General features: G+C 32.7%; 1 protein-coding gene across 2 annotated transcripts in view; it reads right to left on the bottom strand.

The window, feature by feature from the left end:
• CDH9 (cadherin 9) overlaps nucleotides 1-16,657 on the bottom strand; it is a 138,754-nt gene that overhangs the window by 19,393 nt on the left and 102,704 nt on the right. Inside the window, exons 3-7 of one of the 2 annotated variants that reach the window (XM_025866674.2) lie at nucleotides 16,033-16,327; nucleotides 8,231-8,350; nucleotides 6,973-7,140; nucleotides 4,661-4,848; nucleotides 3,460-3,713 (exon numbers count right to left, since the gene is read on the bottom strand). In XM_025866674.2, coding sequence (XP_025722459.1) covers nucleotides 3,460-3,713; nucleotides 4,661-4,848; nucleotides 6,973-7,140; nucleotides 8,231-8,350; nucleotides 16,033-16,327 — 1,025 coding nt within the window. Of the gene's footprint in view, nucleotides 1-3,459; nucleotides 3,714-4,660; nucleotides 4,849-6,972; nucleotides 7,141-8,230; nucleotides 8,351-16,032; nucleotides 16,328-16,657 lie in introns of those variants that run through there. The other variant, XM_073886959.1, reaches the window with a different exon arrangement.

Genomic DNA, 16,657 nt, shown 5'->3' with positions numbered 1-16,657 from the left:
ACCAAATCCAAACAGGCATTACATGAAAACACAACTTTAAAATTATGTCCCAATAAAAATGGGTGCAAAATTATTTTTAAACTTTAGTAAACTGAATTCAACAATATATAATTATAGTATAATGTGGCTAAGTGACATTTATCCCAATATTTGAAAAATAAATCAAATAATACATTATTTTACTATATGGCCATCTTAATAGACAAAGAAAATACCATTTGACAAAATCCAAACTCTATTCCTGATAAAAATACTTAGAACAAAAAGAATAGAATAAAATTGTCCCTGCAGATGGCATCATACTGAATGATGAAAGACTAAATGATTTCTTCATAAGACAAGGAAGAAGGCAAGGATTTCTGTTCCTATTACTTCTATTTAACATTGTTTTGGAGGTTCTTGCCAGGGCAGTAAAGCAATAAAATGAAGTATAAAAAATGTTTTTGTAGACATAAAACCCACAAAATACAGCTGAGAAAAATCTCTATATAGGCAGAGAAAAATATGTTATTTTGGGTTAATAGATTCAGTATCATTAGGATGTCATCAATTCTGCCTACATTAATCTACACACTTAACACAACTCAAATAAAAATTCTAGCAGAATCTTTTGTAGCAGTTGACATATGAAAATACAAAGGGCCTAGAATTACCAAACAAATTTAGAAAATAAAAAACAATGACAGTATTTAATTTCAAGACTTTTTATAAAAGTACAGAAAACTGTGATTTTTGCAAACATAGATAAATATATAATTGGATCAGAAGAGAGAGTCCAGAATTAGGTCCATATATACATGGGCAATTGAATTTTGACAGTGGTATGAAGGCTATTCAGTGACAAGAATAGTATTTGCAACGCATGGTGCTGGAAACATTGGGGATCCATACACCAAAAAGCAAAATGAGGTATGATCCATACCTCATACAATATAAAAATTAACTTAAAATGAATCATTGATGTAAATATAATACTGAAAACAATAATCTTCTAGAAGAAAACATAGAATAAAAATTTTGGGATCAGGCAGATGTTTCCTATATAAGGCACTAAAAACTCAATCCATAAATTAAAAGTTAATAAATTAGATTTCATCAAAATTGAGAACATTTGCCTTTTGAAAGTCACTTTATGGGAATGTAAATACAAGCCACTAACTGGGAGAAAATATTTATAAATCACGTATCTGATAAAGGACTTGTATCCATTGTGTGAAGTGTGTATGTGTGTGTGTGTGTGTGTGTGTATCTCCAAATCAATAATAAAGAAATAACACAGAAAATCTAAGCAAGTATTGAATAAACACTTCATCAAAGAACATGTATGGGTGGCACATTAAGCATATAAAAAAAGTTCAACATCGTTGGTCAGATAGGCAATTAAGATACTATTATACACCTATTAGAATGGCTACAGTTAAAAAAGGTTGACTCTTTATGGTCCAATCATAACACTTCTAGGTATTTACTCAAGAAAAATGAAAACATAACTATACAAATTCTGATTCACAAATGTTTGTATATATACTTACATACGAATGTGTATAAAGGTATTGCAATATCCAAGTGTTTGAAACAACTCAAAATGTCAACCGATAAGTGAACAGATAAGCAAATTGTGGTATCTCTGTAAAATGGAATACTTTTCAGCAATTGGAGGGATAAACTATTGATGCACATAACAACATGGAAAAATCTCAGTATAGTTAGGCTAAGTGAAACAAGTTAGACAAAAGAATAAATACTGTATGATTGCATTTGTACAAATTCAAGAAAACCCAATATAATCTGATCTATATTGAAGAAACCTGATCAGTGTTTGCCTGGGGATTAGGGGATGGGTTCTAGGAAGTTTGGGAGGGAGGCATTAAAAAGTACATAAGCAAACTTTTGGGGGTAAGATATATGTTCGTTTTGTTGATTTTGATGTTTTAGTGGGTGTATGAATATACAAAAGTTTATCAAATCATACAAATTAAAGTGAAATTTATTGTTGGTCGGTAATACATCAATACATTTGTTAAAAAAGAATTAAAAGGCTGTAATTTTCTAAGCCAACATGTCTATAGTTGGAGCTTATGAAATTCCCTATTGTGGGCAATGGGAAAAATGAAAGGAAACTAGACCAAATTCTGAGGGACAAAAACCATGTTTTGCCCTTTGCATAATTTTGTCCCTGAGGGATCTGCCTTGTATAACTCAAGTCAGTCCAATTAGTCTACAAATGAGGAACATTATATTAATTATCTCTAATTAGTAAACAGGTCATTAAGAAAGCAGACTAGGTCTGCCAAAGATTTGGCTATGCATTCAGATCAACGATAGTTTGAATCATCAGTCTGTTAATTATTTGTACTGTGTCCTTTAACCCTTTGCATCTCAATTTATTCTTTTATAAAATTTGGGTGATAACAATTGTACTGCCAAAATAAAGTTGTGGTGATGCTTAACTGAACTAATAAATATAAATCTCTTTAGATTCTCTAGCTTTTAGCAAGTGCTCAATAAATGGTAACAATTATCTTACGGAAGAAGGGATAGGCAAAATGTTTGACAGTCTTGTGTCATGAATTTAATGCCACAGTTGGACATAGCTACCCATCCTCACCCACCCATCCTATCCATTCATGACTATATTTGCATTCCCCCTAAGAACCACATGTAGTAATCACTTAAGATTCCAGCATATTTGAAAGCTTTGAAAACGTTAATGCAATATTCAAACTTTGGGAAAGTATTAACACTATACTTCACAATACCATATTAATTTTAATGTTTGCCATACTCAAATATCATTACTTTCTTTACTAATTCTCTGTTATTATTAGAATATAATCGACATCCTGTTTTTTTCCCAAAATTTTAATAGATGGTATGCTGAGTGATTATTTTTAAAGGAGAAACCAGTATTAACCAAATGTTAACTGCCTGGAATTTAAATAAAAATTTGAACAAACAGTGTAAAAACAAACAAAAAAGATGTTTCAACATTTTCAAATTACTTCTTAATAGTATTTCTGGAATAATTTTTTTCTAATTTATCTGTTTAGATTACTTATTATTTGAACTGTGATTTCTCCAAGAGAGACAATGAGATGGGAATCACAACAGCTAAAGTATTAAAATCACAGACTCTGGAGCCAGATGGCCCGATTCTCAAACCCAGCTCTGCCACTCACTAATAACCTGTTTGGCAGGTTATTTAAATTCTTAGTAACTTAATCTTATCTGCAGGCAGGTATAATAATAGGATCTACCTCATAAAGTGATGAGTTAAATGCAATAATACATTGAGATCACTTAGAAGGCAGTCCAGCTAGGAGTTTGTGCTATGGAAGTGTTTAGTCTTGTTACTGTACTTGATCATACATAGTACAGTGTAATTCTTTTCACACACGCTTATAAATAGTGAGAAGATGATTATTTTTCTGCAAACTTAAAGTTTCACAAAATACTTACTTTATTAAATTGTTCATGGCATCTGGGTCATATGCTGTAACCTGTCCAATGATGCTGCCCTCCTTTACATCTTCATCTACTTCTATCAAGTAAAAAAGTTTACTGAACACAGGAGGCTCATCTATATCTTGCACAGATATTTTGACCACGGCTGTGTCTTTGAAAGGTCCCAGGTGTAGGAATCGTGGATCAGGGTGAGTGTTACTTGCATCCACTCTTAAAGTGTACAGCATTTGGTTTTCAAAATCTAAATTCTGAAGTTAAATAAGAAAAATTAGTATAATATAGCAGACATGACAATGGAAGACAATATTAAAGTTTAATAACCAGCTCTGTTAATGGTACCAGTAATTGTGGTTAAAAACTTTCCCAATTATTGCTTTACAGGAATATCAAATAAATTAGTAATTTTTTGTTTTGTCTTATGCTTATTCATACAGGGTAACTGAATATAATGGTATGCACATTAAGATCAAGTCCTACTTGATAATGCATTTCACATTTTGATGGCCACAGGCAAATGTATTATCTAATGGACATATAGATTATTTATTATTATTATTACTATTAAAGTTATACAAAGTTAAAATCAGAGAAAATATAGAATCAAGTAGAGATTCAGCAAACTATTCATATAAGTTGCTTCCTTTGGTCCAAAATTTCTAAAACTGTTATTTTAAAAAGTAAAACAAAACATATATCATTAATCTGAACACTGTGGAAAGCAAGATGTAAATGAAAACAGAATGACCAGGAAAATAGAACATAATCCACATTTAGCTGGATTATAGTATGTAAAGTTTCATAATGTTTTCCCACACTGCATCCAACCTAAAACATGCAGAATCTTCAGGTTTCATCTGCTTGAAGAGGCTAATTTAAATATTTTAAAAAGTGCATGAAACAAAGTTATGGCTGTATGACTTTTGGGGGCCACAGAAAATGTAAAACAAGTACTTCTGAGGCTATCTAATCCTAGTTTGATTTTCTACTCTAAGCACAAGTAGTTAAGGTTTTGCATCACTTTTTAAGTGTCAGTGATGAAGATGGTTCACTTATTTGAGATGAAACCACAACCATACCGACTTCTATGAAAGCTGGACAGTGTGGAAAAATAAATCCTAGGCTTTTCTTCCCTTAACTGAAAAGCAAAAATAAACTATAAGCGCTCAATGAAAAAATGAAGACAGCGTAAAGAAACCTGTTTGACAGTTATAATCCCTTCCTGTGTATCCTTGTCAGTGATGACATCAAACATGTCTGCTCCATCTCCTTCAGCAATGCTGTATTCCATCTCAGCATTTTCCCCCACATCAGGGTCATTGGCTTTTATCCTTCCAAGATGGGTTCCAAGAGGTACAGACTCAGGAGAATTAAATTGATACGTACCTGAAAATTAAATCAGAGATGTTTTGATATTTCGACTTTAGATAACAAAAATCTTTCATTTCCTCTGCCTTTTTTACTTCAATAAATTAATTTTAAATCAGGAGAGTTTTTTTTTCATATTGAATTGTAATTATAAACTGTCAAAAAATAGGTTTATTAAGTTGGAAAAATAATTTATAAAGGCAGAACACTCTCATTTTGTAAATGAGAAATACTAAGTTCCAGGAAGATTAAGTGAGTGAGTTTCCAAGGTTATTTAGACACTAGGTGGTAGACATGATATTAGAATCCAGAACTTTTGCTCAAGAGGGCAAGAAAACCGATTATTAACTATGTATCTAGAGCTTTTAATATTGTCATTATATATTTTTACATATTTTAAATTATTTCAAAAACATGGACTTATTCTTATATCCTAAGTCAGGGATAGAAAACTAAATCCATACACAGAAACTTTCCTTTCTTCCTTCCTTCCTTCCTTCCTTCCTTCCTTCCTTCCTTCCTTCCTTCCTTCCTTTCTTCCTTTTTTGCTTCTTAATTAATGACTTTAAGTGAGATATGAATGTTTCTATTTCCTGCAGTTTTCAGCCAATCATTATATTGCTCTTTGCTGTCCTTGAAAGGATTTTAATTTGTGACTATTATTCAAGAGACAATAGGAAAAAGTTACAAAAAGAGTTAATGAAAGTTAGAAATGTTTTTAAACACTTAATATGTGCTGAACTCTGTATAAGGCCAAAGGCTCTCAATATTAATTTATTTAATTCTAACACTAGTCCTCATAAGACCAAGGTAGTAGATACATGATCTTCAGGGATAGGGCTCAAGGAAATCATCCTATGAAATTGAGAAATGCAGGGTGAATAACTAAGTTTTTCTGACTTCAAAGTCTATACTCTTCCCAATTTGCTTGGTGATTAAGAAGGACTTCTAAATCCAACTGCCTGGATTGGAATGCTCATCACTGGGCAAGTTAAATTCTCTAACCCTTGATTTCTATGTCTATAAGAATAGGGTATGGTGACAGGAATTAACTTGTAGTTTTTTTTTATGATAATTACATGAAATTATGTCTTTAATATGTTTACTCCATGGCTAGTTCTTAAATATTTTTATTATTACTGCTATTATAGTTCTAAACCTTTGGCTAAGATTATAATAGATCCTGGAATTATAGAGTGGCAAACCATTTGAGAATTCAAGTCATACTCTTTCAGTTTATATTTAAGGAAACTGAGTGCAAAGTTTAGATTTATGTTAATTAAACTTATTATTTATATTCTCAGCAAACTTTTTAAAACATTTATCAGATGTGTAGGTCAAACATCCAAAGTTGAATCATCAAATATTTTAAATTTGACTAGTTTGGAAAATGCTCTAATGTATTGGATTCAATATCATAAATTTAAATTTGAGACCCCTTAATTGACTATTTCAGAATAGGGCCCTTTATATTTTTATTCACTGCAGAAAGGGAACATCTGCAGCAAAGGATTAGAACCTGTTTTTATAGGAACTCATGGCATGCAAAGCATCCATGGTTTAACATACATGCCTAAAATGGTGATGACTAAAAACGTATTGACTAATTTAATCTTTGTAAGTAGGTAACAGGTATTAGCAAACTTTAACACGTCTCAGATGCTATCAGAACTAAGATATACCATAACTCTATGGGCCATTAGAAAGAACAAATGCTGCCAATTAAACCCAACTTGCACTGATTTTGATACAGTATCTATTTCAGAGACTTTAAAACACGTAGTGTGTGTTTTAGAATCAATTGAACATAATAAAAAATAAATACGGGAGTAGTATTCTTATATACGGACAAGATAACTGAGGTCAGAGGTGACAGACGTGGATTTGTAACCATGTTAAAAAGGCAGTCAGAATTGAGAGTCCACACTGTGAACCATGAAAGAGATAAGAAAAAGAGTGAGATGATCATAGTGAATATTGGGAAATCAATTTGTGGAAATTGTGATATTTTGTCAGGGGGACAGGTTGTGGATTTGCCTTTCTTCATAAACTAATCGTGAAAATACTAGTACAAATATTAGCCTCTGTTTGTAGTGGTGTAGGAGAAGGCTTCGGACATGAGATAAATAAAACCTTCCTTACTCTGGGGAAATCGAGGAGGATTGTTGTTGACATCTGTCAGAGTGATGTTTACTGTGGTGGTTCCAGAAAGGCCTCCCATCTGGCCGCCCATGTCTTTGGCTTGTATAACCACTTGATACTGCTCTCTATTTTCTCTGCTCATGTCTGGTAGTGCAGTTTTTATTATGCCTTTTAGAAAAAATAGACAAATATTTTACAATGTAATCACTGAGTTTTAAGATTAACCTATGCAAGATCTATTTTACAGAAGTTCATCATAACAAACAGATAAAAAGTTGGTGTACCTAAATGTATGAAATCCATAAACATTAAATTGTAATGGACAGAACAGAAAGAGTTCTTCTGTTGGGGTTCAGTAGAGCATGAGATTAGCCATAATACCTCGCTTGCTAAAATGTAACACGGAGGCCCCTGAGGGCAGGGAGGGTTTCGGAGAAGGGCGTAGACCTTTGGGATTCTGAGGCCCGCTTGGCCCCTCTGCCGTTGGAATGCTGGGGGGAGTTGCCTTCCCCGAAGCTCTCTTAGCCCAAACAGCCGCCCTGTGATCTCAGAGATGTATGCATTGTCCCCTAGGCTATGTTTAGCAGAACACGCAGATCAGCATATCTTTCCCATAAATCCTCCCAGTTTCAGTAAGACCCCTTGTCACACATCACATGCTTGAGAAGCAGTGATAAAGATTTGTGATTATCCTGAAGGACTCATAAAAGCGGGAGCAAAGAAGAGCAAAGGGTCTTCGTCTCGGAGCGTTGACCCCCTTGCCTTCTCCTCTCTTCCACGACAAAGTTTGGAGTCATCTTTCATCCCTCGGTACAGGGATTGCTGGTCATTCCCAGCATTCTTCCACAGGCTATTGTACAGGGAATGAGTTTTGCTAAATCAATTTAATTATCTTTTTGATTAAAAAAATTAGCTTCATTCAGAAATCTTCAGATTAATAAGCTTGCTTGATTTTGATGATTCTCACATTCTTTAGGTTTTGAGTATTTCCTATGACACATAAAGTGCTAAATCTCTGAAATTTTGTTTTTGGTGTCATGAATTTATAATAAAATAATAAATAATAGTCTCAAAAGCTAACAGTTCAAATAATCTATTTAAATAATATGAAATTTGCTTTTATTTCCATGGAATACCTGTAGGGAATAAGTGAAAGCATGATACTGAATCAATAGCTTTTAAACTACAGAAAAATCTATAGTTGTGCATCCAGATGCATTACAACATGAGAAAGAGACCAAGTCTTAAATGTTATTACCTGATTCTGGGTCCACTGAAAAATATGGCTGTCCTTGCAATATGCTGTAGACCACTTTGGCACTGTTTCCATAGTTGGCGTCATCTGCATCTGTTGCAGTCACTTGTATAACAGATGTCCCTAGATGAATCCCCACCCAAACACACACACTTAAATACTTCTAACTTCGAAAACTGTCTTTCTGAAAAATTACTGCAAGTCGTGTGGTGTGTTAGACAATGGTATATGTTTAAAGGAATTTGTTTAAATGATGTTTCCTCAACACACACACACACACACACACACACACACACACACACACACATGTCTTTTTCATTCCTTTCTTTAAATTTAAATATCCCTTAATTTTATGGTTGGAGCTATCTGTAAAAAAATCAGCAACCTATTTTATCGTAAAAATGAACATAATGAGACAAATGCACTGCATTTTTTTGATCAAAAATATTGAAAGGAACAATTTTTCACTGAATACAATGCACATACAATTTTCAATTAATGCACTTATTGCTAACTGGAAATGTGTATTCAGAGATAAAACCAGCATTGGTAAGACCCAGGCTGCTTTTTACTCTGGTAAATTAACTGTATATTGTAAATAGAAAAAAAAATTGAGGGGTCCTATTTTTATAAAAAACAAAATGACCTAAAATTGACCTGTCATTTTGTGTGTGTTTGAGATATAAATGATTATTAAACATCTGTGTCTCCCTTTAAAATGTAGTTATCAAAGTCATATATGATTATATTTATTGATATGCTACCTATTATTTGCTGCACAAAATGAAATCATAGATATTTCCCCCCAAAGTTAAGAACGTATATAGTTCTATTACAGGCAATACTGTAATTTAACACCACTCTGTTTAATTTTATTTTATAAAACTTAAACCATTTTCTTTTAATTTTATCACAAATTATCTTTAGATGATAAAAGAATTTTAAAGGGGCTAGTTTCAGGAGCTTAACATAATGTAGTGTATTAATGGGCTTTTCTGATATTTCACTAATCATTATAAAGATTGAAAGCATGGTTATAAAACTTCTATTAACTAAAACCTTCTATGTATCCCTTGGGCAAAATGAGTTTGTATGACATTTTCTAGTATACTACATATAATTTTCCAAAGTTTGACTGATTCTTACATAGATTTTAAAATTCCTTAGGACAGGGCAAGTTCCATCTTGGCCCTGTCACCTACTTTAATACCCCATATGTTACACACTCAGAATTTGTCTCATTGACTTGTAGTGAATGTTTCTCAAAATTTGCATGTATATGCTTATGCAAATCCTAAAAATTAATTACTTGTACATTAAGAGTAAATTAACAGCTCATTTTCCATCAGTGTATCTGAACACTAACACATGAATTTAGCAGTAGTCTTTTTTATGTTTTTTTCAAAATTCATTAACATAAGAGAACTTGAGCTCTTTCTCTTCAGGCCTAGAACTGATACTTGGTACATCCTGTGTGAGGACACACTGTGACGGATCCTAGGTGTTCTCCTTTGTCATTTAAAAAACACCCACTCACATCCTTGCCAAAGCAAAAATAATAAAGTGATCTCCACCTCCCCACAATAATGTTTAGAAGTTAAACTAAAGTGGTTTTATGATTTATATTGAATTTTTTTATATAAACCTATGTGAACATACATTAGTTAGAATAAGAATTGTTTTCATAGTTGAGGATTCTTTGACATATGAATTATTCAGTGTAATCAATATGCTAAATGAAAGTAGTTAATTCATCAATTTCATGACATGTATTTTGCTACCACTTTCATTTTTCTTTTACTGTGGATATCATTTCATAATGAAAACAGGTAAAAATACTCCTCTATACCTTTTGACACTTTTAATAATATACTTTGTTGTTCAATCTGTTTTCTATTGTTTGCTTTTTATTGTGGGTATGTGATCTTAGAATATATCCAAAATACTTCACCTCAAAAAGACAAATAATTTAATCTAAAGAATAAAAATCTTGTAATGTGACTAAAATGTTATACACACTCAGATAGTACTAGTACTATCCCTTCTTTTAGAATCAGGGTAATGATTAGGAATGCTGTTAAACACTGATGACCACTGACAGCATATTATTATGATATTTATAATGGTAGAATGAAAAAGAAGTACCTAGTGTGATGGACTTTAAGGAATGGGTAGTTGTATTTATTTCATAGGTTGTATTTTTTTCATACACTTATTGCACAGTTAATATTTAATAATAAAATTAGAAAGTAGTTTCTGTGTTTTTTGTACTGATGTTATAACTGTGTGCTTATAAAGATGGATTAAAAAATTGTGATTTTTATACCCCTCTGAATTTTCTGAAATATTTATAATTTTCATTTGTTCTCAAATAATTTAAAATATTTTACTTTTATATTAAACAAAGATTAAAAAATTAACTATAGTGAAGCCTGAATGACAAGTTTATTATATTTGTTATTTGTAGGCTTTGTCCTGTGTGATGTAAATTCTCCAAAGGCAGAGGCCATGTCTGGTTTTATTCAACAGTTTATCTTTGAAGTGCAACAGAGTTTCTAGCAGAAAGTCATAAGGAGAATGAACATTTACAGAATGCTTAAGGTAGACTAGGCAGAATACTCAGCCCTTAATTTACATGAGTACTTTATTCTCTTGAAAAGCATGAGATGAAGGCCTTGAGACATAGAGAGGTTGCTCATGGCCACACATCTAGTAGGTGATAGAGATGGGATTCAACCAAGCTAGTTTGAGGAAAGGAGCACCGTTCTAACTACTTCATTAAATGGCTTGTCTGGCACTGTGGCTATGATTAGACACATTATTGAATCCACAGGCAGTGAACCCTAAGAAGGGCTTGGATTAAGTCTTAAAGGATTCATTAGTGAGTTCTGTGTGTGATCTGTGAAAACTACAGAGGGATTTCTTGTTGAGGAGATGATGTGGGAGGGGCACTGGATAAGATTTTTTTTTTAAGATTTTTTATTTATTTATTTGAGAGAGAGAATGAGAGAGATAGAGAGCACGAGAGGGAAGAGGGTCAGAGGGAGAAGCAGACTCCCTGCTGAGCAGGGACCCCCCCCCCCCCGATGCGGGACTCGATCCCCGGACTCCGGGATCATGACCTGAGCCAGAGGCAGTCGCTTAACCAACTGAGCCACCCAGGCGCCCCACTGGATAAGTTTTTGAGAGACCGGTTTGGGGAAATACCCAGTCCATGAGAAAGTAAACCCCGCAAATTTACACAGTAAAGGATTTTGCTTAGATGAAGATGAATGCATGCAAATATAGAAAAGTGATAGATAATCTCTAATCAAAGTTTAATGAACACAAAAAGTAAAAAGATATAAAAAGTTGGGATCTGCCATAATTATTTAAATCAGTGTATCCTATTTTCCTTCATTATATATCCTTATGTATTATCCAGATTATGTGTTCTGATGAGAAGATGCTAATGCATTTCAGATTTCAACAATTGGAATCATTTGATTTTAACTTTTGAAAAGGAGAGAAGCATGTGATTCTGGAAACACAATGGAATAGGGCATATGGTTTTGACAGAAAGAAGCATGGGCAGAGCAATAAAACAGGGAGAGGAGTGACTGAGACAGAAAAAGAAGAGACAATTAAGACAAAAATAAACAGGGAAAAAGGCACAGTGTGAGGGAGAACATTGGAGAATATTATTGGGGAGAAGGGTAGGATAATAATAAAGAAATTTCATTTTATTTCATGAGAATTTACCTCCAAAGTTAACAGGTTTTTGTTTTTTTTTTTAAGCTCTGGTTTAAATGAAAATCACTAATATAATGAAAATAATATCAGAATTAAATCATTGTGCATTACTTAATTTACAGAAGCATTCTTTATTATTTGTTTATGTACGGGCTTTAACTCTTAGTGTGTAGGTTACACATAGCTTGAAAAAGTTCCCAAGTATCACCCTTTAGTTTTTCTGTAATTGATGATCTACGTGGGTAAAAACAGACAATCACATCTATAAAGTTATACTGAGTTAATGTTAATTTTCTTTTAGAGTTACATACAACAAAAAAATATAATTTCAAAATATAAAATGCATAGACTTTTTATTTAGATATTTTATACATTAATAGATCTAAAATCTTAATGTAAAATGCAGTCACCCCCTTTCCTGTTATTTGGATTTAATTTTATTGAGAAGCACATTTGAATTAAAAGAATAAAATAAGAAAAATACTGGGGCGCCTGGGTGGCTCAGTCATTAAAGCATCTGCCTTCGGCTCAGGTCATGGTCCCAGAGTCCTGGGATCGAGCCCCACATTGGGCTCCCCGCTCGGCGGAAAGCCTGCTTCTCCCTCTCCCACTTCCCCCCTGCTTGTGTTCCCTCTCTCGCTGTGTCTCTCTCTGTCAAATAAATAAATAAAATCTTAAAAAAAAAATACTATGGGGTAACTAACAGGGTGATGGGTATTAAGGAGGACATGTGATGTGATGAGCACTGGGTGTTATACGCAACTAACGAATCAATGAACACTACATCAAAAACTAATGATGTATTATATGTTGGCTAATTGAATTTAAATAAAAAAAGAAAAATGCTGCTTTTGAGGAGTTACTAAGAATCTAATAAAATTAGAAGTTTTCCATAATAAGCACAACTATTTTGCAGTAGGGGAAAATACTAAGGCATTAAAATTATCCAGTATTCCCTGCTTTTATTAACCTTTTTTTCTTCTTATAACTAGTAAAGTAATAAATAATGTGTTTTGTGGTAAGTCAGTTTAACTTTTTTGGGCTTATTTTTACTTATTTATTAGAAGAAGTGTAATGTGGTGTCTTCTGTGTGTGTGTGTGTGTTTGTGTGTGTTGGCGTATAATATGTACATTTCTACTAAAAAATAGTCACACATACAAAGTCTATCTGTGGGTCAAATAGGAAGCAATTAATTCAGTGTTGTCAATCTTAGTAGTAATAATAATTATCGTTCATAAATAGGATCAAGATTTACCTGTAGTTTTTATTTATTATTAAGGTTTTATTTATTTATTTAGTTGAGAGAGAAAGAGAAAATCTTGAATAGACTCCTAGCTGAGTGCAGAGCCCATCACAGGACTCCAACCCAGGACCCTGAGATCATGACCTGAACCAAACCAAGAGTCAATGCTTAACTGCCTAGGCCCCCCAGGTGCCCCAAGTATTATTGGTAGTTTTTAAATCTTCTTTTATTAATATGAAAAGCTGCAACCACAGCAATACAACTACCTGCTATATGTTTCTTCTTTTTTCAGTTTTGTTGGAATTGTAGGCACAGAGGCAATGCAATTGACAATGACCTAAATTCTCAATTTTTAAGGCCTGCAATAACTAGAAATTGTACTGCCCACAATTTAAAGTTTATATAAATGAAATATAGATTGCCTTACAGGAAGGGCTTTTTGGACAAGATAATCTGCAAGCCTTCTTCCATGTATAAACTTATATTCTGTATTTTATAATGGATATTGAACAAGTGAAGTCTTTTATTTTTAATAAAATATTCAAGTGCTTCTTTTAGTGTTGATCTTATTACATACTTGATAAATATTAATAAAACAATGATATAGAATATATTTGAATTATGTAGATGTTAAACAGCACAAGATAGTATGGGGAAAATACAGGTTATTTGAGTTTCAATATTAATAGTCTGATAAGTAAATATTCTGATTTTTAAAAAGAGGTAATTTGAAAAATTTAAGTTATTCAAATATAAATCAGTTATTAAAATGTGTCATATTCAAATACCTGTCTCCCAAATTATACTTGTTATTCCTGTAGGTATATCAAATCTATTTCCAGAAAGATAAATGAAAGTTTTTGTACTATTAAGTTTCAAAATATCTGACAAAATAGGGGTGCTTGGGTGGCTCAGTCAGTTAAGCTCTTGGTTTTGGCTCAGGTGATCATCTCAGGGTCATGAGATCGAGCCCAACCCCTCAGTGCAGAGTCGGCTTGGGATTCTTTTCCTCTTCCTCTCTGCTCCTTCCACTGTTCACACTCTCTCTCTTCCTCTCTCTCTCTAATAAATAAGTAAATAAAATCTTTTAAAAAATATCTGTGAAATTAACATACATGCAGAATAAACAATAATGTTTTATAAAGGTTAAAGTGTGTTAACCAGAAAAACAAACTAGTTTAGAATGCTCATCAACAGGAAGTTGAGGATGCCTGGGTGGCTCAGTTGGTTAAGCGACTGCCTTCAACTCAGGTCATGATCCCGGAGTCCGGGGATCGAGTCCCGCATCGGGCTCCCTGCTCAGCAGGGGGTCTGCTTCTCCCTCTGACCCTCTTCCCTCTCGTGCTCTCTATCTCTCATTCTCTCTCTCTCAAATAAATAAATAAAATCTTTAAAAAAAATAGGAAGTTGAAATGGAGAGTATAATTTTAGATGTACCTTCATCTCAAATATAAGCCCATAAGGAGATCATGATATATATCTACCTTAGCCCACTGGTCGACCTATATAAACCAATCCATTACTTTCCACGGAACTATACCGAGCTAGCAGAAATTTTAAAATGTTAAAGAAACCACAACCACTCATATTTCATCCTAGGCTTTCTGATTTCATAGGACTCCTGTCTGATTTGATAACTCCCTTTCATATAATTGGAATGAATACCTGAAAAGGCAGTTGAACTGCACTTTTCTCGGATGAGATTTCAATTGAGGTGAGAGGAAATAACTTCTTTACAAACACCTGGTTTTTCTGGGTAGATGACACACATAGTTAAGAAACATTTTGTATCATTCACTCAGTAAAGGTGGATATGTTTGTTTTTCCTCATAAGGAAACCATTTTAGACTGAAACATGTATTAATTGTAATAATTTCAAAGTTAATCACTGAAAACTGATTTTGAAATAATATTCAACTAAATAGTATCAAATTTTGAAAATCGGTTGCATATTTTGGTTATTTTAGTAAGTTTATATCACTTCTTTTTTAATATGTTATGGCTTAATAATAATCAGCTCTTATCTCATTAACAAATCTAAACTGACACATGCAGGTAAAATTGCATAATAACAGATGGTATTTAAAATTGTAAGCAGCCTTTAAAATGAAACAATTATTTTCAGTTTGCATAGTAAACTATTATTTGGTAGTGGAACACAGCTAAAATAACATTAAAATACTTGGAATATTGTTATTATGCTACTAGGTTTTTTTTATCTTAATTCATTTGCTTAATATTTCAGAATCCTGGGTTCCTAATTAACAGAATGGGGATTTAAAGTTCTATTTCCCATACCTTCCACATAAAGTTGTTTCAATGATCAAATGAGATGATCAAAAGAAATTTGTCGTATGCAAGCATTAGTTGTTATGCAAAATAATGCAAGCAAAACTGTCCAAAACTGTCCAAAACTGCTGACACTGATATCCCTTTTCTATTTCAGGCAAAAATACATTCAGCTTGACTGCCATTTGAATAGCAGTTGAGTAGAGGTGAAAATGTTGGTTGAAATGCAATGGAATAACTGTTCTCTGTCATCATATTTTTAGATCATATTTTTAGATACCATTTTAGGTATAAGTTACAACATAGCAGGAATCCTTAAAATATATAAAATTGAAATAATTAGAAGTGACATAGTTAAAACTAAAGAGTAGTTTTCAGTTATATATAATTCATTTTTTTCAATCAACATATTTATTGAGTACCTCAGTTATATATAATTCTTATCTTGAAAGGGGCTACATATGGTAAATGTATGTCCATAATAATCATCTTAGCAAACAAACAAAGATGTTAAGTTTACATGGATTAGCATATACCTACCGACTCCAGACATTTCAGGAACACTGGCAGTGTATAAGTCTTTTGTGAATTTTGGTTCATTGTCATTGATATCATGGATTTTAATAATAAATTCAGACTCAGGTTCCACCTGCCGCCCGGTCTTTCTGTCTATAGCCTTGGCACGAAGAATGTATAGGGATTTTTCTTCTCTGTCTAATTTCTTTGCAGCATGAATATCTCCTGTATTTTCATCTATAACGAATAGACTGCCAGCTCCATCTCCTGTTAATATGTATTTTAAATTTCCATCTCCTTTATCTTGGTCAGTGTGAAGCTTCAGAGAGGCAGAAAAGAAAAGTTCTATAAATACATGCATTGTTATTACAGAAAAAAATTAATTTTGGCACATAGCAATTCATCTCCACATAACATCACTGAAACAATGATTACAATGATTATCTTAATTTTCAGTGTAAGAATACTAAGAATTTCAGTTTTATCATTCTCAAAAATTTTAAATATATTTACATGTCATAAGGGGCTAAATTTAAAAGTAAGATAAAAATGAATATATCTTTTGAAACAAAGTTTTGAATGGTTCGAAGATTTAAACCTCTAGTACATAAACAAGAAAAAAATATCCATAAATCTAGAACTTGGGTAG

The sequence above is a fragment of the Callorhinus ursinus genome, unplaced genomic scaffold (genome assembly GCF_003265705.2).
Source record: "Callorhinus ursinus isolate GAN/ISIS: 27379988/994484 unplaced genomic scaffold, GSC_fseal_2.0 scaffold3, whole genome shotgun sequence".
NCBI lineage: Eukaryota > Metazoa > Chordata > Mammalia > Carnivora > Otariidae > Callorhinus > Callorhinus ursinus.
The sequence above is the reverse complement of the archived record's forward strand: the minus strand, read 5'-3'. Positions and strand labels throughout refer to the sequence as shown.